The sequence below is a fragment of the Lathyrus oleraceus genome, chromosome 2, assembly GCF_024323335.1.
Source record: "Lathyrus oleraceus cultivar Zhongwan6 chromosome 2, CAAS_Psat_ZW6_1.0, whole genome shotgun sequence".
NCBI classification, from domain to species: Eukaryota; Viridiplantae; Streptophyta; class Magnoliopsida; order Fabales; family Fabaceae; genus Lathyrus; species Lathyrus oleraceus.
In genome coordinates, this window is record NC_066580.1 from 312,407,191 (window position 1) to 312,431,994 (window position 24,804).

Sequence of the window (24,804 nt, forward strand, 5' to 3'; positions counted from 1 at the left end):
AGATCAAGCAAAATGATGGAAAATTGAGGGAGAATCGAAGAAGAGAAAATTCACAAAAATTACCTCCGATTTGCTTCAATTGAGCTCGATCTCTCTTCCAAATTGGCTTGGTTTGCTTCTAACAACTTGCAGGAAGTGAAATGGATGATCAAATGGCTTGGATCCTTGGAGTTTCAATCCTAAAAAAATGGAATTGACACTCAATTTCAAATGAAATTTTCAAGGTTATCCTATTAATGAAGGTTAGGGAAGTTGCAGTTCAAAGCTGGGGCAAGGTCCTCTTCATTCTGAGTACAAGGGCAATGTATTTATAGCCATCCAATTGCTCTTCACACACTTTCAATCAAATGCCAAAAATAACAATGTCATGTTGCATGCTTGCATGGGCATGCACAAGGCCCATGAAATGATGTGAATATGTCTAAAATCATGTGCAAATCATCCTGAAACAATAACATGAAACCATGCATTAGTGAAATTAAAATTGGTCATGAAACTTTCCAAATGGGGTCATGCATCACACCCATGTGCAAGTCACTCAAAAATGCTCCAAATACCATGATCTTGGACTCTTTATAAAGATAACATGAAGGAGAGAAACTTTGTTGTTGAAATGTTTTCCATTTGGAGCTTGAATCATGATGAATTTTAAGGTGGAAGTTGGAGGAACCAAACATAGTTGAAAATTTTCTAAGTTAAAAGTCAAATGACCACTTTTTCCACCTTGAATAACTTTTTCTATAAGATTCAAATGAAAATGGTTCCTTCTTTAGAGTTGTATCTCTTTCAATACTATTAAATTTGGTAACAAATTTGACACCATTTGAATCTTGCATGAGGGAGTTATGGATTTTAGAAGTTGAGGAAAATTGCTTGTTCAATGATGATCGCCCAAAATGACCTATAATGTTTCCTTTTGGTACATTCCCTTGAAAGTGAAATTTGGAATTTATCAAATAAGAAAATTTGTAGAAGACATCTTGAATTTAATCATGAAACTTAGATGATATTCATATCATAAAAATTAAGCAAGTTATGATTCTTGGAAGTTAACCTTCTAACTAGGGCACAAACAAAATGACCTATAATCTTTTACCATAAAAATTACTTTCCAAGCAATATTAGATATTTATGACAACATGAAAGTTGTTTGTAATGTAATAAAGAGTAACTTTTATCTTGGAATAATTTTCATATGACAAGAATTGTAGGAGATATGGTATAGGGAACCCCAGATTTAACTACTTTACTTTCTCTGGTCAACCTCTTTGAACCAACTTGCAAACTTGAAGTTCTTTTGGTATTTGGGGATCATTGATAATCATATATGCTTGAGATGAATTATAATGAAGTATACCTTGATATATTTTACCATTTATTGAAGAAACTTGCTGAGAAAGTCACATAAGATACCTAGATGAATTAGGGCTTCCAAGGTAAACAAGCTTAAAACACTTGATGAATTCTTGATAAAAATGACAATTAAATAACATGGGGATCCATATATGATACTTAGAACCAATATTAACCTTTCCTTGATTGATCTCTTGCATTGAGGGTCTCAAACCATAAATATGAACTTGATAGGGCACAAATGGATGCACACACTACCTACAATAGAAATGAAACTACACTAGACATATTTTTGGTATTTTGGTTAGTAAACAAAGAAAAAAAAAGTATGATACAATCAAAAGTGCTTGGTGATCTCTCCCAATGCAAACCAATGAAAGAGGTAAGGAGGAGAATACCAATGTGTGATCCCAAAGCCAATGCAAATGATGAGATAGCATGAGGGATCTTAGGGTCAAAATTGGGGTCTTACAAGAATCAAACTTATTCAGATTGTATTTAATATTAAAAATAAAATAGATACATCAAAAATGATGGAAATAAGAAATGTTAGGCTTTCAATTCTTCCAAAATTCACAAGGATTCTTACCCAAATTAGGTCTTATAGAGATCTTGTTCTGAATATAACATGTTATGTTAACTGCCTCCACCCAGAAGTGCTTAGCCATGTTTTTCTCATTGATCATAGTTATGACCATTTCTTACAAAGTCCCATTCTTCCTCTATACAACTCCATTTTATTATGGAGTTCTAAGGCAGGAGAAATCATGGGAAATTCCATTTTCATCAAAACGTTTATAAAAAAGTTTATTTTCAAACTCACCACCATGATCACTTCTAACTTTAACAATTTTAAAATATTTCTTGTTTTGCACTTGTAAGTAGAAGGTAGAGAACACAAGATGTGACTCATCCTTGTGTTTTAAGAATTTAATCCATGTCCATCTACTGTAGTCGTAACAATGACTAAACCATATTTCTTGTCATTGACATAAGTAGTTTTCACTGGACTAAAAAGGTCAATATGCAAGAGTTTCAAAGGCCTAAAGTTAACAATAACATTATTTTATTTGAAAGAAGTTTTCAAAAACTTGCTTTCTGACATGCTTCACAAAGAGCGTCTGAAGAGAGCTTTAGATTTGGAAGGCCCCTGACTAAATTAAGCTTATTTAGTTGAGAAATTCTTCTCATGCTAACATGGGGCAATCGTATATGTCAAATCCATTGCTTTTCATTAACAGACATGAGACATTTAACATTTTGATATTTAAGATTAGAAAGTCTAATTTTGTAAATGTTATTTTTTGTCTTGCCATCAAAAATAATGGAGCTATGTATCTAACTAACAACTTTACAAGACTTTTGATTAAAGATTATGAACAATAAATTATGCATTATTCCATCAACTAATAAAATATTAGTAATACAAGGGAGATAACCATTACCAACTGTTCCAAAGCCTATAATCTTACCTTTCTGATTACCTCTGAAACCCATGAAGCCACCATGATTAAGTTCCGGGTCTTGGAACATATGCCTTCTTCCCGTCATGTTTCGTGAGAAACCAGAGTCCAGGTACCATGACCAATGTTTTGATTGTGCTGTTAAGAAGGTTTGCAACATATATTATCTTGTCCTTAGGTACCCGCATTTTTGGGGTCCTTTCTGGTTAGTTCTCCCAGAGTTCTTAGTGAACTTGTGTCTTTGTGCAGAATAATCATTTTGTGCATGCGCATAAGAGAAATGGGAATAAAGAGCTTTTGGTTTTGCCTTTTATTTTAAAATAGGTATTTGCTTAGACACATAACCAATTCCCCTTTTTCTATTTCTGCTAACTCCATATATCATTAAATCCCTTTCACTTCTATCTATATTTTGAGCAAGAAATGTCTGAAAAGATTTGTCATATTTCTTTATGACATTTTCATAATCCATATAAGCTTCTGAAAGAATTTCTTCCTCAAGTTTAGAACTCTTACTTTGATGGGCAGAGTTGTCATTTTTAATAATATAATTTTCTTCATTAAGAGTGGATAATTCTTTCTTAAGCTTACTATGTGCTTCAGATTCAAATACATGGGCTTGTTTCAGATTATTCTATTTGTTCAGAAGCTTCTGATATTTTTCCAAAATTTCAGATAAGCAAGATTCTAATTCAGAACGAGATAGATCAGGAAATACCTTTTAAGAGTCCGACTCAGACTCAGACTTTGATTCTAATTGAGTCTTACCATCATATTCTTCTTTATGTGCCATCAGTGCAACATTTGCTTACTCTTCCTCATAGTCATCTTCTGAGGATTCAGAGTCATCCCAGGTAGCCATCAGACCGTTCTTCTTCCCTTTGAAAAATTTCTTCTTTGGTATGTCTTTTCTCAGCTTGGGACATTCATTTTTGTAGTGAACTGGATCTTCACACTCAAAACAGGTAATGTCTTTGCTATCACCAGACTTCTTCAATCCATATGTAGACTCAAAGAGACTACTTGTCCTTCTTGATCCTCTGAACTTTCTTTGTCTATTCTTTTAGAGTTGGTTAACTCTTCTGGAAAGAAGATACAACTCATCTTCTTCTTCAAAATCTTTTTCAGATTCCTCTTCTTCTTCAACTTGAAAGGCTTTAGCCTTTTCAGACTTTCCCATAGACTTCAAAGCCACAAATTTAACTTTTCTTTGAAGCTCATCCTCTTCAAGCTCTATATCGTGACTTCTTAAAGAACTTACAAGTTCTTCAAGAGTGGTGCTATTTAAATATTTAGACAATTTCAACACAGTTACCATAGGCCTCAATCTCTTGGGTAAGCTTCTGATAATCTTCTTAACATGATCTGCAATAGAGTAACCTTTGTTCAGAACCTTCAGTCTTGCAACTAGAGTCTGAAACCTTGAGAACATGTTCTCAATTGTTTCATCATCCTCCATTTTGGAGGCTTCATATTTTTGTATTAAGGCAAGTGCTTTGGTTTTTTCACTTGAGCATTTCCTTCATGAGTCATCTTTAAGGAGTCAAATATAGGTTTAGTCGTGTCTCTATTTATGATCTTCTCATACTTAGAATATGATATATCATTCAACAGAGTGGTTCTACCTTATGATGATTTACGTAATCTTTCTTTTGTTGACCAGTCATCACTATTCTTTCTAACTTATTACCACTATCATTAACAGGATGAATGTAGCTATAAACTACCATGTCCTATAGATCCATATCATGAACAAGAAAGAAAATTTCAATTCTCTCTTTCGAATAGTCAAAATTTTCTCCATAAAAAATTGGGGGTTTGACACTATAGTGATCTATGTCGTTGTTAGCAACAGGTGCAACTGGTGGAGGGACTCATGTCATTATATTTCAAAAATCTGGATCTTTATCTGACACAGTGAAATGTTTGATAAACAATCAATACTAGAACCAGGCTCTGATACCAATTGAAGGTACGTAAACACAAGAAAGGAGGGGGGTGAATTTGGTTTCTAGAATGAAAATCTTTTTTACCCAAAACAACAAGGAGATAACTTAGAATAAAAATAATGAACACAACTATTTTTATCCTGGTTCGTTATTAACGAAGCTACCTCCAATCCATTCGCCAAGGTAATTTTGCCTTATCACAAGGACTTAATCCACAATAGCCAAACTTGATTACAACCATAAAGACAAACTATCAATGTCTTCTTGAGAAATTTTGACTATACCCTGGTCTCTCAAGGAAATACAACTCAAAAGTTGAGAAAGAAAGTGTGTTACAAAGATGCTTTTACGAAAGTATATTACACAAATGTATTACAAATATGTATACACAAAAAAAATATTTTCTATGAAAGAGTATGAACAAAAGTTCCTTGCGTGTATGCCTTTCTTTCTCTCAAAAGTTTCATAGTATTGCAATATTCACATAGAATTGTTGTTTCTATTCCATTCTTCAAATACTCCTTTATATATGCAATATAAAGATTCGTTGAAGGGCATAAATGGAATTTCATAAGTACCTGTATCCTTGCATAACAGTTTGTGAAAATGGGAGACAAAATGGTACAATAGTACAACCCTTTTCCCACGAAATCAGTGTAGTGGAAAGAATAATGATCTTGTACCATATACTATTTTCTCACATAAATCTTTTTGATCTTATCTTATAATATTCAGAGGCTTCAGAAAGAGAGTTGATGAAACATGCATAGAAGAATCAAAATCTATATGAGAGAGTCTTTAGAACCTAGTCTTCAGAGTCTTGATCCAGAGTCTGGTGACAGAGTTCATCAATGTTGTTGATCGCAAGACTTCAGAGCTTGATAACATCAAAGGCTTCTCTTATCAAAGTCATAAACTGAAGCTTTATGGATGAACGATGACCAGAAGCATTGAGCAGAGTAATCCAGAGCTTGATTATCTTTGTAGAACACACATTGTTTTACTTATTTGAATCAGAGTTCACTAAGTTCAAAGTTTGATGGCATCACACATCACATCCTCAGAGTCATAACTTGTTTCTAGTAGCTCCACACTTAACAAAATCATTAGGGTACAAAATTGTTCTTTAAGAACCTGTGTATTGTTATCATCAAAACTTAAGGTCAAATGCAAAACCAAATCGTATTCTTACAAGAAGACTAACTGCTTCTTTCTACAAGTCTATGTTTGGAAGGAAGACTAGCTGCTTCTCTCAGTTGTTCGTTTTTTGGTTGTAAGTTAGCATAAAACTTAATTTTTTCTTGTATAAGGGGGTTCAAGAGTTTAACCTACTAAAATCTCTTAAGCATTACTATATACTCTCAAGATCAAATCTTGGGAAGCAAATTAGATCTTTTCATTTTAAACGAACCTCTATAGTTTCTGGTGTCATTTCTCTTACCCTCAACTCTTTACTTTCGTCATATTTACTTTCCGCTTTTATCTTTCAAACATTTTTATAAAAAATATTTTCAAATTTTAATAAAGATGAAAGAGATGTTTTCTAACTATAGTTTTTCTAAAACCCACAATTCACCTCCCTATTGTATGTGGAATCACATATCCAACAATATGCACTATTCTTCAATCTCCTTTCTCGCATCGTTCTTGTACTGCTTATGTTGGTAGAACATACGATATCTAGATTGTTGAGATAATTTTCACAAGGTAACACATGAGCCCAAACTTTTTTTTTGCACTTTCTTATTTTGTTAGGGTTTGTACATAAGAGAGTTGCGGGCTTCAGTTCTATCTGTTTCTTGCTTTGGTGAATTCCTTTTCTATATGCGACTTTTTGTGAGGTGTGAAGTTTGTAACCAAAGAGAGTAAAAATTGGTTCAAAGGATGATTAAAGTGAAATAAAGTAGAAGATTTATCAACTAGGTTGAAATTGTAACCAATATGGTTGAATATGATAGTTTGGTTAGAAAAATCAAATTTTAAACACAATTTGCCTTCAAATTGATGACATGACAAAATTAGAGATAAGAGTAGAAATAAAATTTCCACACCATCTTCTTATTGTTTTAAATTTCTCATATTAATATACATTCTCATTATAATTATTATAAGCAATAATTTATTTTTAGTTTCATCAAATAATTGATGTATCTAATATTTAATAATGATCAAATATATCATTTATTTAATAAATTTAAAAAGTTTTTTTTTTGTTGTTTATAATAATGACCGGAGAAAGTATATAATATGATGTATAGAGAGTTATTTGAGATATGTAATTTTCATTCATACTAAAAAAGACTATACACAAAATAATTTATATGAATAATAAACAAAATAAAAGGCAATTAACAGCAACCGAACTGAAAGAGCCAATTCCTAACTACTTAAAAGACAATTTTGGCGCCATTCTTTATTGGCGAATTTTGAAAATGTACATGAACATCGATTCACAGAACATAGACGTTGAAGACGACGGCGATTCACGGTGTTGTTGTTCTCACGGCCACCGTTCTTCTCTTAACCTTCAAACACAGCACGGCGGCACCATCTGCCTCGTGTGTTTCTCTAACCTCATCTCTAACCCTCTCTCTCCGACTATCCATGTCTCTTACGCTCTCTCCCAGCTCTCTCGTTCCCTCTCCATACCTCATTTCCTTCACTCCATCGTCACTTTTCATCCTCACTTCTTCGTTTCCCCTCTCGTTACCGCTCTCTCCTCTTTCAACGACGAGCCTATCGCTGAACAACTCGTTAATCTCATCCTCAACCTCGTTGTTTCATCCGATCCTTCCGTTTGCCGTGAGTTTGTTGCTAGGGTTTCAGATCGTGTTTCTTCTGGTGCTTTAGGTTGGAGTCCACGTCAGTTGCACACGGTAATTTCATTTTCAGTTTCCAATCTTAACTTCTCTGTGTTGATTGCAACTGTTAAGTGCTAATTAGTTCAAATAATTTGAGGATCTATTATGCACCTACAATGATTAGCTGTTACTTTTTGATTGCTATTGCCAAATACATCCTCCATCCTCCTGTCACCATTATAAAAAGAAAACTTTCGAATCAATGAATATTCGGGTCATTATTATATATCGGATAATAATTAATTATTCAATGAACCTAATTTTTTTTAGTTATAATAGTGACCAGAGGGTTAATTAATAAGCTGAACCTGTGAATGCTCTGAAAATCAGCGAGTATGAGTACAATATTTTGAGGATCTATTATGTTCATGCATTAATTAGCAGTTAGCTCTATGTAGCACAGACACCTTTGAAAAAAGGCGTGGCAGTGTAGGACACTGATACTGACATGACACCAGCACATGTGATTACATTTAATTTATTCATAATTATTATTGGTGTTGACATGGCAGTGTCGGTGTCATGTCCGGTGTAGGTGTCTGTGTCCATACTTCATAGGTAGTTACTCGTCATGTGTGTTCAGAATTATAAATAATATATTATTATAAAGTGAATTATGAACTGTTTTTGTTGTTCTGATGCTACTGTGTGTAAAGCTTCACTGCCTAGGTGTTCTTCTGAATTGTGAGAAAGAGGATGATCTCCACGTACACATCAAAGACATATATAGTCTCATTTCCATTCTTGTTACAGGTCTTCAATTGCCAAGGTGAAAAAATGTTGTCATCTTGATGTGTTTTTGTCACTTTTAGCTAGATTTGTTTTACATTTTGTTAGTGTTTTTTACTTCTCGGTGCAGTGAGGAGATTCGTGGAGAAGTCCTTTTTGTGCTTTACAAATTATCTGCTCTTGATAGTATATCAGAAGCGGGTGATGGAAGTGATATGTTGATCCCCTTTTGTCCAAAGCTTTTGTACCTGCTGATAGATGTTCTCTTGAAGACCCAAAATGATGATGTTCGCCTGAATTGTATCGGTACGTTATTGATTTTTAATTTCAATATTTGTGTTCATCAAATAGAATGCTTGTAATTTCTTTTTTTAGATGTCCTTTTGTTTTTCCCTTTTGTTAAGCCTATTTTAGACATGAAGCAACAATAGGAGATTCTTTTTTTTCACCTTTTGTGTACTAATTTAGATGCAAATAAAGATGATATTGATATTAAGAGACCCATGTTCCATGTCAAGCATCACTTTTGATGACTAAGTTATATCATGAATGTCGGTGGAAAGGTCAATTTCCTGTTAGTATGCATCGTTAAGCACTAAAGTTGCTCACTTAATGCACATGTGGTTAACATTAATCTTTCCAAGGCGAGTTAGAAGTCAGTGTAGCCACAGTTTCCCGAATAGGTTTAGTAAGATAAGATAGTTTGCTATACAACTGCCATTCTTGTCTTATTATGAATTATGGTTAACAGTACTTTATTGCTCATCAGCACTTTTGACAATGCTGGCTCGAAGACAGTTGCTCAGAGAAGAATCTGTATATGATATTGGTAACATGTCTTTAGCTGGCGAAGTTAGTTCTAAAGAAACTGAAGATAGAGCCAAGGGAGCATCTCTGGTTAATCTGTTTGCTGAAGCAATCAAAGGCCCATTACTTTCATCAGAGAGTCAAGTTCAAATCGGCAGTCTAGATCTTCTCTTTCATTATTTGTCCTCAGTTGGGACTTCAGGCGATCAGATTCAAGTTTTAGTGGAAGAAAATGTTGCAGATTATTTATTTGAAATATTGAGACTATCAGGTGAGAACTTTATGCAGAAATTGCTAAACGTAGGCATTCCTTGCCTTGATGAAAGAGATGTTTCTGTAGCTATGAGGGAAACTTCGTAAATTTATAGCCTCATTATCTGAATAAAGTTTACACTATTCTGATTTAGCTTGGCTTATTTTTCCACATTAAAAGTCTGTGAATGCATAACTTAATTTTAACCTTACTGTTTTAACTAGGCAGCTTACTAATTAGTTTCTGAATGAACAGAGAATAAGGATCCGGAAGTCAAGATGTGCCTTCAGGTACTAAATCTTTTATCAAATTCAGAGGAAGCTTTTAGACCGAGGCTGGTTGTTGGGTTTTCAACTCTGGTTCCAGTACTGCGCTATGTGACTGAAGTTCCTTTTCATCCGGTTCAATGCGAGACACTGAAGCTCATTTATGAATGCATTTCAGAGTGTCCCGGAGCTGTATCAACTTCTCAGCTGGAGGAGCTTGTCCTTGTTTTGATAAGAATGCTTATAAAGCATTCTGATGGGGAGATGGGCATGGTTCCCGAGACATTTATAATGGCTTGCTCAGTATTTGTGACTCTTATGAGATCTCCAACTTGTAATGGAGCTTTAGATCTCTCAAAATCAATTTTGGAAGCAGTCAAACATGCAATTTTAGCTTGTCTCTATGTCTCTGAGAGGAATATCAACCAAATTTTGCAATGCTTGTACCTACTTAATGAGGCATATGCCTACAGTCATGATGCAAACTCCACTCACACTAGCAAACTAGAACTTAGACTTGGCGTTCTAGATATATGCAGAACACATTTACTGCCCTGGCTTGCAACAAGCATCAATGAAATGGAAGAAGAAATTATCCTGGGCTTGCTGGAAATTTTTCATTCGATACTGCTTCTGCATTGTACTATTAATTCTAGGGAATTTGCAGAGACTTTGATGTCATTTTGCTGGTTCAGTTTTTCATATGGATGTTTGGGGTTATATTCAGGAGATAGGATGAAACAGAGAATATATTTGTTAATCGGTTCACTCATAGATTCTCTACTGGGAAATGATACTGGACAACCTATTGAAGATGCTGCTTTACATCTGCCTTCGGACCCTGTCGATTTACTCTTTATGCTGGGGCAAAGGAGTACAGACAATTTAGATTTTTCTCCTTGTCAATCTGCTGCTTTGCTAATTATGTACACCAGTTCATTATATGACGAAAGGTAGTGAACTACAATATCCATTTGAGTCTTATTATCCTCATTAACAATTCACAGACATTTCTTGTCTAACAGTTTTCTGATTTTCATTGCTAGACTTGCAGATGATAAATTGGTTTTAGCTTCTCTTGAACAATATGTTCTACTTAATAGTAGTGATTTTCATGATTGGACAACTGATAATTTGACGGTGACTCGATTGGTGAATCTCTACAGTTTGTTGAGGGGTCTTGGCAATATGAACTACCAAATTAACTATAGTCAAGAAGCTGAGGAGATTATATTCCAGCTCATAAACAATGGCAAATGGGATTTACTTTCTGCTAGAATTCACACAGTATCATTGAAGTGGTTGTTTCAACAAGAGAATATAACTGAATCACTGTGTCATCAGATTTTGAAATTCTGCAGAAACTATAATTTAGAAGGGGATGCCATGATTATTGGAAACAGTAACCAAACTGTAAATGTACAGACACTTGCAGAGTTAGCATCCATTGAAGATAACTATGGAGCTAGAATTTTCGTGTGCTTATTGGCACAACTCGCTGAGGAAGATGGCCAGGAACATGACATAATTTCTGTTCTGAATTTAATGGCAACTATGATTCATATATGTCCAGCTGCTTCTAGCCAACTATCTTTGCATGGAATAGGGACAGCAATAAGGACTCAGTGCTTCTCGACAACAACTTTCATGCCCATCTTGATTTTAGTTTTTAGCACTTTGAGTTCAGTGCATCCTAAAACACTATCAACTGATCAGAGTTGGGTTGCAGTAACCATGAAGGTGAGTAACTGAATTTCAATTATGCATGTTACATCCCATTTTCATATACTAAAATGTTAATTGTTCATACAAAGTTGTTAAGATTATAGAAATTTAATGACTACTGTCATTAGATTCTTCCATATGTAAGACTCACTTTTCTTTTAGAGTGGCTTATTAGCATCTATATTTTTTATTTGGCTAAAGTACAGTGTACTTTTGTTCTTTCCAATTTACTCCTGCTTTAGAATTAGTTCCTGGACCTTTCTATTTGTGCCAATTTAGCTCAGACTAAATGTGGTTTGTAACCCGGCCATCTCTCTTTGACTAGGAGTTTATTAAGTTTTGTTGATAGAGATGTCATTTTCCCAAATGTTAAATGTGCAATCTGATAGAAACTGGCACTGAACAGAACAATTTGGATACATGGAAATACTTTATTGATAATAGCTGTGATGAACAATTCAAAACCAGAATATTACACTTACACACCTTACACTAGCTATAAGAAAATAATGCAGAACATTAGGACACACACATACCAAGACTTGAGAGCTTGGTTCTCTCCCTCTCAAGTGTCTAACATTCACAACTTCATGATAACCAGAACATGGTTCTGTTCCCTTCTCACCCTGCCTAAGTTTTGTAACTGCTCCTAATAATAATAATTGTTAATCTAATAATACTAATTGTTGCTCCTGGACTCTATAACTGCTACAGATAACATTTATAATGGCTGCTCCTATGCGTGTAACTGCTACTTTACGGCATTTAACGTGCTTTATTTGTACCCCTTCCTCTTACAAAATTATAAATATTCTTTATAAGAGGTCTAACACAACATCCACATTTTAGGCAAGGCAAAGCCGTAGTCTATATGGCAATGATTTTTGTTAGTTCTAATAGCATGTAACACTTCTGCAGATGATGGAGTACTCCATTCCACCAATAAAGGATGATATCTTAAGTCAAGAAAGTCTCTTCGTGATTGGCATTCTTTCCTTGATCTTACATCTTTCCACCCATAAAGTACTTGAAGAGACTTCAAAGGCCATTCTTTTTAATACTTGTATAATATCTGTCGTCAATACAATAGTCAGTGCAGCTTCTTCAGAAGGACCTGCTTTGGTTGACCATGACGAGGGAACAAGTACTGGAGAAACTTTAATATTTGTTCTTTTGCTTCATTACTTTGCTGTTAAAAGGTAAGCCCCGCTTGCCTCAGTAGTAGAAAAATAGAAGAGCACTTATCCTCTTCTTGCAGTTGCAATTTGTGCTTGTAATAGTTCAAATAATGATTTGAAAATAAAATGAAATTGGTGTTGAAACTACTTTAACCCTAATAAAGATTCTCAAATTGTGTGAGTGTCTTAAAATTTGTTTTAGAAAAAAAAAGTTAAGAGATATTGAAAGATAGGAAACACAACAAAGAAGGCTGAAATATTTTGAGATGAGAATATATAAAAACAGACCATCTGGTTATAATTTGATATTTCCAAATTGCAAACTTTGAAACCTGTCTTTAAATTGTATTAGAAAATGTTTACATTCAAAATGGAATAACTCATAATGCATACTTATATCATTAATGAAAGATATGGATTATGGGAAAACAATTTTAAAAACATTCATTTCTTTCAATACTGAATATATTAATATTTTAATGTAGTTTGTTATTCAAAGTTATTTACTTATGCTTATATAAGAGAACATGTGATTTTTTAAATAATAACTAGTTAGTTAGCTTACTGTCTAAGAAACCAAATGGGCAGGAAAGCAGCATCCTTCCAAACTAGAGATGATTTACTAAGGCCTTACCCTAACCATTGTCAGGGTAATGTAAAATTAGTTCTTAACTAGATAATGCCAGTGTTAGATTTGCTGAATAAATATTAATTCTTATAGAACCATGTGAAAAAGAGAAGTTGGTAAATTTAATTTTTCACAACCCTCAATTCTGTTAATAATTTATTTTTAGCAATGACATCAATTCATTAACGATCAATTTGATGAACATGGAGTTAAACTTGTAACTCTTGACCCATAATCATGGTAGCCACTCAAAAATCAAGGACACAAAAGTATACAAACTAAGGCATTGCCAATTATGGTGAAAAGCAGAGTTACACTAATATTAAAGGAGTAGTTACGAAATGAGACATAGCTGCAACTCACTTCCATTTTTTTATATATTACTATAAATTGAGAATTTGTCGCACTTGTTTGTGACTACACAAGAATTACTGTAGAAGGCAATATTTTGAGTTCTTAACTAACATCTTTACAGTGAATGCTTGTTACATTTTACTTTCTTTATGATTTACTCTAAATGTAAAGATATCTATCAATGTTGCAACAGAAATATAAATGATTTCTAACATGTTGTCAATGCTAAATTCTCTGTTCTAGCTTGCACGCTATCCTACCCGGGTTTGTGGATTGGCAAAGCTTCCTTATTTCAATGAATTCATCTGAACCACAAGCCTTCATAGGCATTCGTTGTCACGACTTGTGCAGACTTCTGCATTTTGGTTCTCCTGTGGTCAAGATTATTGCTTCTTATTGCCTGTTAGAGTTGTTCAACAGAATATCAGATCAAATAAACAGTAAACAAGAAGAGTTGAAATGTACATTTGGGTATTTAATGTCCTTAAGGAATATATTGGAAGGGCTGGTATTTTATAATGACCCATCAGTGGCTACAAATTGTGCACTCTGCCTGTCGATTCTTCTGCGGTGGGAAAATCTGGCAAAGGAAACGGAACAGTTAGGAAAGAGCAGTTGGTTTAGATTGATTATAGAGGAGATGACAGTATCTTTGGCAGCGCCTGCTATAGCATCACAATCATTCACAAACAGTCAAACGCCTGCAGTCCTTATAGCTATCGCGCTGCTGAAACTTCATAAAATTCCCCAGTGGATGAGGTCTGTTCTTAATAACTCGTGCATATCTGGCATACTGGAAAACCTTGCTGCTAGTGATTTGAGCTCGGAAATTTTGGTTTTATTTCGACAACTTTTGAAGTCTGACTTCTTAAGTACCGAGCAAATTGCAACTATAAATCAAATGCTGCAGGTAACTTCCTCCTTTTTCAGCTTATTTATTTTTTATTTTTGTATATTACATAGAAAAATTCTTCCACGTGTTTCAAATAAAAAAAATCTTCCGCATGTATCAAATCTATTAGATCTTTTTTCTCACATAAGTCTATAAGGTCTATTAATAGTGATAATTGGTGATTTAGCAAAAGAAAAACATGGGAAACATGTAGGTGCACGGGCACATTTAAATAATATAGATTACATAGTTGTGCCATTTATGTTATTCACAGGAATGCAGACGGCATATGTACTCTAACAATGCTCAAGACAGTCTCCCAAGTGAACCCATAAAGAAGGTCCTCGCCATGCCATATGATCTTGGAGATATTTGCCAGCATCTCATTGATTTGATGGCATCCGAGGCCTATTTAGATATGGATTTTTGGGGATTTCATATGGGTAGTAAGAGGTTGTTGGAAGAAATTGAGTTGTTTTTTAGCACCTTGACTGTAGATGATGATAGTTGTAGATAACATTAGTGATGATGAACAATGGTAGAGCCGAGTCCGTTTATTGAGGGGGCATCTATTTGCCGCAAACTATTTAATTTTCTTTAGAACTTGTAGCTGTAAAATAGATAAATGGCTAACTCTTAAAAAACCAAAACTGATAAACAACCTGTCTAAAGATTAACAGCATCTATGTTATGTTCTGCAGACAAGTTGTGGAAAGCAACTCGAGCATTTTGTTTGCCCTTTGTGCCCCTATGTGTAATCTAGAAATACAGATTTCAAAACAAAACCAAGAAAAATATTTGATTATCATCTACTATTACAAGGTGAGCTAGTAGCAGGTGCATTTTGGTTTGAAAGACATTTTTGCTTTTTTGTGAAACAAAAGGGCAAAAAGCCCAGCTTGAGAGACATTTCATTAATTAAAGAAACTATGATAAAAAAAAACACTATGGAGTTACCTTATAACAAGACACTAGTAATACAATAAAACTCATGAATTCTAACTAAATAAACTATTATCAAACAAAAATGCCACAATTGGTAGCATATATAATTCTAGTAATGGTTCTCAATAGAAAATAACATCAATTACATTAAAATTAGAATTTTAATAAGAGCATTAGTTCCACAAATCCATCAATTACATTAAAGTTTTTAATAAGACATATCCCGAGCATTAGTTCCACATGGACGAAGAGTATTTGAGTATGGGATAAAGCGAGGGTGAAGTCCACAGTTGTGTTGACCTATTTCTTGGACCATCATAAACTTTTCATCACCCAAATCACAACTATAAACATTTTTTTCTGTTGCAAAAACTAAAAGATGACCATTCATAATCATAAATCCGGTAACATTAGGATATTTCTCCTTTAATCCCAATGTTTTCACTCTTATTTTCAAAACCCTTTGCCAAATACTTGATTCATAATCGCTTAAACACCACACGGTAAAAACAAATTTCATCAATTTCACCAAGCAAATGGATTGATTTGAGCTTGAAACTTTGCCCCAATTGAATATGCCCATGTTACAGTCATGACAATCTTTTATAGCTTTCCACGGCAACTTAAGCATTTTTGAATTTCCATTCTCTAAATTATAAGACATTATATATGGCTTATAAAAAGGACTTGATTTTGTAATGTAAGGAGTGTTATCTGAGATAAAATGAAGTGCTCTTTTATGAAACACAGGCATGTCAAATTTCATGGCCCTTTCACCGGGTAGAAAACTATGTTCCATTATTTTCCACACACCTTCTTTACCATGATAAACATTGCATCTATAACATGTTGGCCACCAATCCGGTGTAACTTCAAAAAGAAACACTTTGAAATCATTTAAAGATCTGTGAGAGCAATCTAACATAAGATTTATATTACAAAAATCACGATTTTTTTGAAGTGACTCTGGAGTATGAATGAAAAAACAAGATTTTGTAATTGGGTTGCATATAAACAACTCAATTGAGTGGTCATTAATTGTGTGACAAAGAAGCAAACCATTACTTGAATCTAATACACACACAAAATTTGATAAGAATGCAAGAGCATTATAGGGGACACCCGAAGATGGTCGCTCTTTAGGTAAAGAAAGCAATTCAATTTTTTTTTCATACCTTTGACTAACTTGATCAGGTTGAATAAAAAAACATGAATCATCTGTCCCCAACAAATTCCGAGCCTGTTTTGTTTTGAAAAATATTTCTTTTGAAAAGTTAGATAATGGAGTGCAAGTTGACATGAACTTACAAATACTTTTTGCAGGTAACCATGAAAATATCTCAAAAACAATGTCTTGAGGCACTTCCATATTAATAAGAATGAAAATAAAAATAATATAATGGAAAAGGATGATGGAGGATGCAAATAAGGTAGGATTTTTCTTCTTATAAACCCTTGGTTTGTTATAGTTTAAGAAACAAATTAGTTTCTTACTATTTTTTTTGCTATAGATAAAAACAAGAACGGCAACTAAATACTAGTTGTCTTATAGAGAGTAAAGCTTGGATAAGGATTTAAATTTTTTAAACAAAATATTAAAAAATATAATTTAGTTTTAAAAAGATATAATTTTTAAACAAATTTATAACAAACTAGATTTATTTTAACAAAAGCAAAAACTTATAAAACTAAATGTAGAAATAAAAGATTTATAAATCAAATAAAATAATCAGATTTAATTCTTTCATATTTAATATTAAAGTATCTATTCTTATATAAGATATAAGATTAATTTTGTATAAAGTTATTGTAGGAGGTAGGGTATCGAAAATTAATGTGACAAAAATCATAAGAGATTTTATTCTTGCCCTCTAGATTTTATTAATATTTATTATTATTATTTTTTTTTGTAATTTTTGATTATATTCAAAATATACATTGTTATTTTTATAAGATGGGAAGTATTAAATTTTAACTATATTTGTATAAAAACCACACTGAATATCAAAAAATAAATTATATAATTTAAATATGCTTTAAATTACTTTAAACTATAATACATAACTAATATTTAATAAACATATTAGTCGTGCGATGCACCGATAAACAAATAGAATAAACATGTTTAAATTATTTAATCTTAATATTTGTAATATATTTTAATTTGATTTAAAAATATTTAATAATAATAATAATAAATTAAAACTAGAAATAATAAAAATATTAAATAGGGAATTTAGTTATTTAATTACCTCCTCGATATATGAAAAAAATCCTATATTTGAGTGCAACGGAATTTAATTATTTGATTTCATCCACCTGGAAATCGGAGAGTTTCAACTGAACACCGATAATGGCGGCCATGCCACCTGTTCCGTTATTTCCGGAAACAAACAAACTCATACTCTCTCACTCTCCGCATCTTCTCTCTTCTTCCAATTTCCGTTACAATTTCAGCGTAAAGTGCAGTTTCGAGAATCATCGAAATTCCACAATTGAACATTTCTCAAATATGAATAGAGATTCGGTTCACAGCAACAATTCTTCTTTTTCTTCCTCATTGGTCTCTGCTTCTTCTTCAGCTTCTCAACTCAATTCGAAGAATTCCAAGAAGGTTGTTCTCTTTTATTCTGCTGAAACCAAATCACTAGCTTACAATATTGCCTCTGAATCTGATGCCATTGAACTCCGATCCATCTCTTGGGGGTTCGTTCATTTTCTCACTCATTTTCATTCACATTGCTGCTTTCAATTTTCAACAATGTGTAACCTAATTTTCTCTAATTTATTGAAATGCTGTTGCTATGGTGCATTGATTCTTTTTTTGGCTTGTTAGTGTTTTTGAGTATAGTTTGTTTAATGGTTTCACTGAAATGCTTTATGAAATTGAAAACTTCAGCAAGTTTCCTGATGGCTTCCCCAACATTTTCATTCCCAATGCTCAAGGCATTCGCGGACAGCATGTGGCTTTTCTGGCTTCATTCAGTTCTCCGGCTGTGATTTTTGAGCAGATTCCTGTTATTTATGCTTTGCCGAAACTGTTTGTTGCCTCATTTACACTTGTGCTTCCGTTTTTCCCAACCGGAACTTCTGAAAGAATGGAGGATGAAGGTGATATCGCCACCGCTTTTACTTTGGCCAGGCTTTTGTCAAACATACCGATTTCTAGAGGAGGACCAACGAGTTTGGTCACATTTGACATTCATGCTTTGCAGGTGTGCTATTGGTAGAATTGCTTTCTACAATTGTTCTAGGTGTGTGTTTGGGTGAATGTTTGTCATTTGTGATTTTGAATGAAATAATGATTTAGAACTTAGTCTAAATTTTTATTCCTAACACAAAACTACACTTTATCGTTGTCAAAAGCAATTTTTGTTCAATAAAACAACAATGTTTGATAGTTTCCAATGAAGCCAAACACATACTTTGTTGGTTCATATGCCATTCTTTATATCATGAAATTCCTGCCCTTACTTATTTGATTATTTATTATAATTCAGGAGAGATTCTACTTTGGTGACAACATTTTGCCATGCTTTGAGAGTGGTATACCATTGCTTAAAAGAAGGCTCCAAGATCTGCCTGATTCTGACAATGTTAGGCTTTCATTCATACTTAACTCTTCCCTTTGCGGCTGTGTTTTTTATCTACTTTTTCATATACTGTTACGATTTTCCCTTGCCTACTTGTTGTCATGTAAAATACTTTGAGCTTATTATTTTGCTCCAATCAACTAAACAAATTTCCCTTTGTTTTAAATATTGCAACTGGTATTTTCCCTTTTAGCCGGCATTCAATACTCTTGATTAATCTTCTATAGTTTCAATTTAGACTGTAACAAGCTTACATTTTATACATATTGATTGAAAAATTGAATGAGGATGATCACTTTCATACTATCTCATATCAATGGAAATTCTGGCTTTCTTGTTTCAGATATCAGTTGCTTTTCCTGATGACGGGGCCTGGAAACGGTTTCATAAGCAATTGCAGCATTTTCCAACGGTATTGCATATTTTTAATCTAACAATGTTTCCCAAATTTTGTTGAAGTCAAATATAACACTGGTACTAGTCTAGAAGCTACCAGTGTGAAAATCGTACTAACTTGGAGTGACTTTTCTGTATGATAGCACTTACACAATGCATATGCAGGTAGTTTGTGCAAAAGTTCGCGAAGGAGATAAACGAATAGTTCGAATTAAAGAGGGAGATCCTAAGGGTCGGCATATTGTGATTGTTGATGATTTGGTTCAGTCAGGTGGAACCCTGATAGAATGCCAGGTATGAAACATCAGTGTAAGCCAATTTCTACATGAGTCGAAAATTGGAAATCTTATACTTATAATAGAAAACACACTTCCTATTTTTTCTCGGTAACCCGAAATTTTGTGATTTTTCAGAAAGTTTTGGCAGCTCATGGAGCAGCAAAGATAAGTGCTTATGTGACTCATGGCATTTTTCCAAATAAATCATGGGAACGCTTTGGGCATGATAATGGGGGTAATGCTTGCTCTCCTTTGCTCATTAATCCCTTTTGATTAGGAAATATGCTAACCTAATTTCTTACATTATTTCTAACGTTCCGTGCGCAGGGAACCCAGAAAGTGCATTCACCTATTTCTGGATCACAGACTCATGTCCCTTAACAGTGAAGGAGGTGATGCATAGGGCACCATTTGAGGTTCTCAGCCTAGCAAGCTCTATATCAGCCAGTCTTCAAATCTGATGGGAATGTAATATTATAATTTCATCAAAATAAAATGGACACAGGAAGAGACATGGTTAAGGTTAGTAGTAGAAATAATAGTGAGAGTTGAACTCTTTTAATTTGCGGCTCATAGGCGAATAGAACTTCCAATTGAATAAAAGCTGGTTTATTTTGGTTTATTCTTGTTGCTGTTTCCTTTCCCAAAAATAAAACAGGCTGATTAAAATGATTTATAATATTTTTTTCTATATTACTTGCTGTATATACTTGAAAAACAAATTCCAAAGAAAAATTAAACAAGAAAAATAATAATGTATCATTAATATATCAAACTATCATAATAAAAAGTAAAAAGAAAAAAAAATTGAATCAAACATAATGACAACTTTTACATACATAGATTAATGAATAACACACATTTAATTATTAGTGGCCCTGCAAGTAGTCCTCACTTCACCAGCGTCTCCAGTAAGAACATTCAAAGCACCCATCTTATCCATAGCATCAGCGAATCTCTTTTGCCACAAAGCATTCTCACCCGCCATCTTCACAACAATAGGAATTGTTCTAGGATCATCAATCAAATGAGAATCCGTAATCAAGACCGTCTTGTTCCTTGTCAACATATTCTTGTAAAACAAGTTATCAAGCTTTCTTGGTGTCTCATCGAAATTCACAGTCGGGTTTCTAAATTGTGGTGTCCCAGCATTCTTACAGACACCTTGAAACTCTGCAACCACTGGAGCTGGTAGCGTAGGGTCAGGTTTCCTCGTGTTTTTGTAATTAAAAATCCTTTGCATGAAAACATCACAATGAGCCGAACCAATTGAATGTGCACCGAGTAAGATAACCATTTCTTCAATTGTGAAACCTTTTTTTATGAAGAGTGAAACCATTCTTTCAATTGACCAATTAGGCTGTGGGAGATTGTCGTCCTCCGCGATGGATGCGAGAGAATAGAGCGAATCTCTGCGGCCGCCAAGAGGCGCTCTACGAGGTAAACCGGCAAGGAACAGTCCTTCATTGATTGAAAATGCTAATGTGTCTGAGCATGACACTATTCCTGGACATTGTTCTTCTAGCTTTTCTTTTATGTCATCAACTATGTCAGCTCCTTTGAGAAGTTGTCCATTGAACATTGAACTTTTCTCTACTTTGTCTCCTGTTGGTGAGTAGTCTAGCAAGATTGACGCATCACATCCCTGTTTTTTTCATCATAACCAAGCATGATTTTAGAACATAGATCATAGTATAGTTTAACATTTTTTTCTCATAGCAATGAATGGTTGGAATATGGAAAAGAAAAGCTTACAACAACAAAACAGTCATGAAATTGAAGACGAACGAGGTGAGCAACTGCATTTGGATTAACCTTAACAGCATCAGCAAGAGCATCAGCAACGATTTTCTCAGCATTGGGACAAGTTTGGGCATAGAATCCTGCCTTAAGTTTAGCTCTATCATCAACCGCAACCTTTTCAATTAGCTTTTCTGCCTCAAAAATTGCATTTCTCTTTTTATTCTCAACCTTTTCATTTCCCGTTTCTTTGCCAACCTTTAAATTTCCCATTCCTTCACCATTTTTTACTTGTGGTTGCTCATCAATTTGTACATCATCATTATTTCGTAAACCAAATCCAAAGTTAAGTCCAAATGGATAAGCTAGAGAAGGAACAATAACCAAGTTAAACAAGAGAAATGTCTCAAGTATGATCCGTGCCATTTTCATTTTAAATGTTGAAATGGATGTTCAAGGTTTACACCGAAGAAGAACAAAGGTAATAGAACCTTTTTATAATCAAATGTATTTTGTTGTTATTATTATTTATAGACAGGTTTCTAATAGTTTGATTGAGGTGTAGCCATAGCCAGCTCCAATAGTTTATAGATATTGGTTATATATAGTGAGTCTTTAATTTTATTGGTTGCTTTCTTATTCGTTGGAATAGAAACCAAGTTTAGCAACTCATGCAGCTTCCTAAACCTAGGATTTTTTTAGATATCTTAACGAAAATGTAGTTTAAAAATACGCCAGCTATTGGAACGATGGATCTAAAAATTTCTTGCAGTGGAAAGAAATAAATAGTTATGATATTTTTGTGAAAGAAAAATATTGGATTAAAGGCGCAACTTAATCTTGAAATAACGTAAAGACATTTGATTTTTCAAATATAAAAAAATTCAAATGTTCTAAAAAACAAAAAACTCTTAAATAACATAAAATTAGTCATTTCTATCCAAACATAGAGGGGGCGGATGCACATAATGGACATTAGGCCCAAGCTCCACTAAAAAAATTAAGGATTTTGTTTGATAACATTTAAAGGATTTATTATGGCATCCTATATGTTTTTTTACACACCATGTAAAAATTCAAAAAAATTCTTAGTTTTTGGAGATGAATTTTCGGATGCACTCCAACACACACTCAACACATGTCATTTTGAGTGACGCTTATAAGTTGGGTTATTTTTATTTCGAAGATTCATCTTTGGAATATTTCAAGAAATATATTGATAATTGATCAGTTCAGTAGAAATTTCAGAACCACATCTCCAAAAGCTTGGGCGAGATTTTGAAATATTATGTCACATTTGCTTATTAGATATTTTCGGAGATGCATCTATGAAATAATTTGATACACAAACCATTGTTACCATTGTTGTTTTCCAACACAAACTCTCACCAAAAACTCCTCTATTCTCAATCTATTTTTCACTCAAAATCTCCAATCTTGTAGTCTATTTTGATCTATGACTTTCATAAATTTATGTGCTCTTGTATTATATTTCACACAAACTGAAAATGTCTCAAATGTCACAAATAAATATTGATTGATATGTCGCATATGCCTCCTTCTTCAACTCTACATCAGAGCGAACATTTAAGCTCAACAACTTCACCTCCCTCGAAGATATTAAATACGAAATCCACAATCTCCTACCTTACGGAGACAATCGAAGGATTGTGAAGCTCGAGTATCGTTCACCGTCGATTGACAACGGAAGGAAGATTGAGTTCAACAAATTTGAGCTCAAGATGCAACCATGTTTGATGCCTTGTATGAATGATCTTATCACTATAACTCCACGACAAACTAACAAAGTTGCCATAACAGATCCCTCGCGAAATAACTCACTAATCACTACTCAGAGCTTCATATCCCTACTCCACCAATATAAGCAGGATTAGGCGATGCACATAACATTAATTTTATATGCCACTACTCGGGGTCTCCTAAGAGCTATGTGGAATACGTTTTTATCGAAAAATAGAGGGGCAGATGCACATAATGGACATTAGGCCCAAGCTCCCCACTAAAATTAAGGATTTTATTTGATAACATTTAGAGGATTTCTTATGGCACCCTATATGTTTCTTACGCACCACGCAAAAATTCAAAAGTGCCCACAGTTTTCGAAGATGAATCTCTGAATGCATCCTAACACACACTCAACACATGTCATTCTGAGTGACGTCTTATAATTTGTATTATTTTTATTTCGGAGATGCATCTCCAGAACATTTCATGAAATATATTGATAATTGATCAATTCAAGAGAAATTCCGAAATCACATCTCCAGAAGTTTGGGTGGGATTTAAAATATTATGTCACCTTTGCATGTCAAATATTTCCGAAGATGCATCTCGGGAATAATTTGATAAAAGAAACAATTGCATGATCACACAACCATTGTTGCAATTGTTGTTTTTCAACACAAACTCTCACCAAAACCCCCTTCATTCTCAATGCATTTTTTCACTTCAAATCTCTAATCTTGTAGTTCAAATTGATCTATAACTTGTATAAATTTATGTGCTCTTATATTATATTTCACACAGAGTGAAAATGTCTCAAATGTCACAAATAAATATTAATTGGTATGTCATAGATCTCCTTCTCCAGCTCTACACCGGAGTGAACGTTTAAGCTCAACGACTTCACCTCCCTCAAAGATATTAAATACGAAATCCGCCATTTCCTACCTTACGGAGACAGTCGAAGGATTGTGAAGCTCGAATACCGTTCACCGTCGATTGACAACGGAAGAAAGATTGAGTTCAACAAATTTGAGCTCAAGACGCACCCAGATATAAGGGCTATGTGGAATACGTTTTTCCGTTTCGAAACAAAAATTCCGCTCGAGTTGGAGGCGACGATTTCAAGATCGATCGAAGATATTACGAAGATGTTGAAGCGTCCGCCTGAATATTGAAATAATATCGTATTTTATGTTGAAATAATCTATGTGATCCTAATTTTATTTTATGAATCTTAATTTCATTTTGGAAAAATTACATGTTTTTGGTTCTACTCCTGATATGTTTGCGTTACGGAAATGTAACTACGGATACATTCTAGAAAAACATCTTCAGAATAAAAATAATACAATTTATAGGGTACCATTCTGTGTTGAGTGTAAATTGGAGTACGTCTGGAGTTGCATATCTAGAAACTGAAAATATTTTTGAATTTTTATGTGATGGGTAAGAAATATATAGGATACATTAAGAAATCCTCTAACTATCATAAATTTATATTTTTCATACCTCAAATTTTTTATGGTCAATTTAATATAATCTTTTAAAAAAATTTAAGAATATACCTTTATCACTTTTAATAATAAACAAATACAAATAAAAATAAAAATAATACTTTAATAAAATTTATAAAGAAAAAATAGCAAAT

The 24,804-nt window shown here is 33.6% G+C and overlaps 4 protein-coding genes across 4 annotated transcripts; 2 read left to right on the plus strand and 2 right to left on the minus strand.

Moving 5' to 3' along the window:
* The first annotated feature begins 7,160 nt into the window (after positions 1-7,160).
* On the plus strand, positions 7,161-15,188 carry LOC127119270 (protein PUTATIVE RECOMBINATION INITIATION DEFECT 1). The gene is made up of 9 exons (XM_051049471.1): positions 7,161-7,641; positions 8,283-8,395; positions 8,486-8,661; positions 9,125-9,433; positions 9,671-10,634; positions 10,728-11,421; positions 12,325-12,605; positions 13,810-14,476; positions 14,733-15,188. Exons 1-9 carry the CDS (start codon positions 7,198-7,200, stop codon positions 14,973-14,975), a joined length of 3,891 nt encoding a protein of 1,296 aa, XP_050905428.1. The 5' UTR covers positions 7,161-7,197; the 3' UTR covers positions 14,976-15,188.
* A 423-nt stretch (positions 15,189-15,611) lies between these two features.
* Positions 15,612-16,772, minus strand: LOC127123013 (uncharacterized). The gene has a single exon (XM_051053280.1). It carries the CDS (start codon positions 16,770-16,772, stop codon positions 15,612-15,614), a length of 1,161 nt encoding a protein of 386 aa, XP_050909237.1.
* Positions 16,773-17,682: 910 nt separating this feature from the next.
* LOC127119272 (ribose-phosphate pyrophosphokinase 4) lies at positions 17,683-20,292 on the plus strand. The gene is made up of 7 exons (XM_051049474.1): positions 17,683-18,109; positions 18,303-18,618; positions 18,904-18,999; positions 19,340-19,408; positions 19,558-19,686; positions 19,806-19,905; positions 19,998-20,292. The coding sequence occupies exons 1-7, from the start codon at positions 17,757-17,759 to the stop codon at positions 20,129-20,131; spliced, it is 1,197 nt and encodes a 398-aa protein (XP_050905431.1). The 5' UTR covers positions 17,683-17,756; the 3' UTR covers positions 20,132-20,292.
* A 113-nt stretch (positions 20,293-20,405) lies between these two features.
* Positions 20,406-21,849, minus strand: LOC127119271 (peroxidase 28). The gene is made up of 2 exons (XM_051049472.1): positions 21,426-21,849; positions 20,406-21,315 (listed from the first exon to the last, which is right to left on the minus strand). Exons 1-2 carry the CDS (start codon positions 21,840-21,842, stop codon positions 20,533-20,535), a joined length of 1,200 nt encoding a protein of 399 aa, XP_050905429.1. The 5' UTR covers positions 21,843-21,849; the 3' UTR covers positions 20,406-20,532.
* Positions 21,850-24,804: the final 2,955 nt, after the last annotated feature.